Source organism: Salvelinus alpinus, chromosome 7 (genome assembly GCF_045679555.1).
Source record: "Salvelinus alpinus chromosome 7, SLU_Salpinus.1, whole genome shotgun sequence".
NCBI classification, from domain to species: domain Eukaryota; kingdom Metazoa; phylum Chordata; class Actinopteri; order Salmoniformes; family Salmonidae; genus Salvelinus; species Salvelinus alpinus.
Genome location: NC_092092.1, coordinates 38826900 through 38829930, shown reverse-complemented (window position 1 = coordinate 38829930; position 3031 = coordinate 38826900). Strand labels below are relative to the sequence as shown.

Genomic DNA, 3031 nt, shown 5'->3' with positions numbered 1-3031 from the left:
TTCAATCAATGTATATGAAGGGGAGGAGACAGGTTAAAGAAGGATTTTTGAGACATGGATTGTGTATCTGTGCCATTCAGAGGGTGAATGGGCAAGACAAAAAATGTTAGTGCCTTTGAACGGGTTATGGTTTTAGGTGCCAGGCGCACTGATTTGCACAACAACTGCAACCCTACTGTGTTTTCATGCTCAACATTTTCCCGTGTGTATCAAGAACAGTCCACCACCCAAAGAACATCCAGCCAACTTGACACAACTGTGGAAAGCACTGGAGTCAACATGGGCCAACTTCCCTGTTGAATGCTTTCGACACCGAGTAGAGTCCATGCCCTGAAGAATTGAGACTGTTCTGAGGGCAAATGGGGGTGGGGGACTCAATAGGATTGTTCTTCATAATGTTTGGTATACTCAGTGTAGACTAGATAGTTAAATATGCCCAAATGTCTAAGTCGAGGTAATGCTTTGTTTAATGCTTATCTGCTTAATGCTTTCTTCTCAGGTGCAAGCTACAATGCTTATCTGTCCCAGTCCCCAAGGTAGTTGGTCACGCAGTTCTCATAGTCTCGTATTCCCTGGAACTGACAGACACATCAGCACGCACCTGTTACCCTTTCCCTTCTACTCAATAGAGCGCTGAGTACCGTGACGTCGGGAGAGGGGAGGGCTCTGCTTTTTGCTTAAATAGCTGGCGGTCCCCATAGTTCAGACAGACTGAACAGAGCCCACTGAGAACTTCAAACGATAGCCAACTGTTGAATCCAACTTTGGCTGAAAATAAAGGAAACGACGAGTGAGCACATATTGGAACCACTCTACGCACTCTCACTTCACAATCATGATCAAGAAAATGTCGCCTTCAGAGAACGACTTTGATATACCGGCGAAGAACTGTTGTAGGATGGTGATTTTGGGGTCCACCAAAGTGGGCAAAACAGCCATCGTGTCTCAGTTTCTGAACGGGAGATTCGATGAGCAGTATACGCCGACCATAGAGGACTTTCACAGGAAACTGTACAGCATTAAGGGAGATGTATACCAACTGGACATATTGGATACCTCAGGAAACCACCCATTCCCTGCCATGAGGAGACTATCCATACTGACAGGTGAATATCTTATTTCATCTCTGGTTATTTCAACTCAAATAGTGTGCATGTTCAATAACGCAATTTGTGCGTCTTTGTAGTTATTACGCGTTGAAATGCTGTCACTGTGTTTCATAGACGCTCTGATACTAAATCCCTTCTTTCTCTTGTTTCCATTCAGGTGATGTCTTTATCCTGGTCTTCGGCTTAGACAACAGAGACTCCTTCGAGGAGGTTCAGAGGCTCAAGCGACAGATAATTGAGACCAAGTCTTGCCTAAAAAACAAGACTAAGGAGAACGTTGACGTGCCTCTGGTTATCTGCGGCAATAAGGGCGACCGGGAGTTTTACCGGGAGGTGCAGAGTGAAGAGATTGAGCAGTTGGTGGCTGGAGATGAGCAGTGCGCATACTTTGAGATATCAGCCAAGCGCAACACCAACGTGGACCAGATGTTCCAGACCCTATTCACCATGGCCAACCTACCCAATGAGATGAGCCCGGACCTCCACCGTAAGGTCTCGGTGCAGTACTGCGACATGCTTCGCACTAAGTCACTGAAAAATAAGAACAAGAAACACGATGGAGACGCGTATGGCATCGTGGCACCATTCGCACGGCGCCCGAGCGTCCACAGTGACTTGATGTACATAAAGGAGAAGGCGATCGGTGGCGGGCAGGGAAAGGATAAAGAGAGATGTACTATCAGCTAAGACTGTAAGATTAATCGTATGGAAGATATTGTAACCTAAAAGGATATGCTTCATTTGTGATGCACCTGACAGACGGGGTTTGGGCGCGCAAGGCTGCCCATGCCGCTTCCGTTGCCCTTAGTGGGGACACTTGAGAGACAGCGATGCCGAAAGCCTATGAGCTCCAGGCGTAATGACACTGTCTAGATTCAACCTCTCCACAAACGTGGAAGCGCATGTTACATGTCCGCGAGACATTTAAGAACGTTAGCTACTCTGTTCTGTTAGACCAGAGCCTTATGTGATGTGGCTTAAAATATTGTGAGATTATTCACAACAAATGTGTAAAATGTGTTGTTTAGACATCTTTACAGACAGGCGAGAAAACAGACTCCTGGCGTGGAGTACAATGTGAAGAATGTTGTTTACATTTTGTTATACATTTTATAACAGATAATTCAACTTGAATGTTGCAATCGGAACAATTTTGTATTGTGAATGTATATTTATTATTGTATGTTGACGTCAACTTTTGCAAAGAAAGAAAAAAGAACTGGAAAAAATAAATACAAACATCTGAATCTTCTGTTTCTTTATGCTTTTCTTCTCACACGTGTTTTGAAATGGCCACTCTATTCACTCATCACTCCCTGCACCTAGTAGGCCTGGATACGGTATCTAGGGAAACTACCTAAGCTAAACACCAAAGCCTAATTAATGAAATACGCTGCAATGAGCAGTCTAGCATTCAAGACAGTTGAGAGTCCCACACCACTAGTTTACAGATTGAGAAAGAATTTAGCCTACTTGGATGTAAGAACTATAATTACCCAATAATGGGAACATAATTAAAGGGCCATGCACTTTCTCAGCTTTTTCACCTTTTGCACTATTGGCTTATTATAGACCTAACTAACTAGACCTAACACTGGGCACACACTGGTTGAATGAACGTTATTTCCACGTCACTTCAATGAAATGACATTAAACCAACATGGAATAAATGTTGAATTGATGTCTGTGCCCAGTGGGAAAGTATACTGAACAAAAATATAAATGCAACCTGCAACATTTTCAAAGATTTTACTGAGTTACAGTTCTGAGGGCAAAGGGGGTACAACTTAATATTAGGAAGGTGTTCCTAATGATTTGTACACCGAGTGTATTTATAAAAAATATATGTAATTCAAAGATTACACTCCTTGGGGACAAACACAAACATGTGAAATGCCATACAATAAAGCATGATAATAATG

The 3031-nt window shown here is 43.1% G+C and overlaps 1 protein-coding gene across 1 annotated transcript; it reads left to right on the top strand.

Moving 5' to 3' along the window:
- Positions 1-708: 708 nt before the first annotated feature.
- Positions 709-2356, top strand: LOC139580978 (dexamethasone-induced Ras-related protein 1-like). Its single transcript, XM_071410200.1, has 2 exons — positions 709-1106; positions 1267-2356. Exons 1-2 carry the CDS (start codon positions 836-838, stop codon positions 1794-1796), a joined length of 801 nt encoding a protein of 266 aa, XP_071266301.1. The 5' UTR covers positions 709-835; the 3' UTR covers positions 1797-2356.
- The last annotated feature ends 675 nt before the right edge of the window (positions 2357-3031 follow it).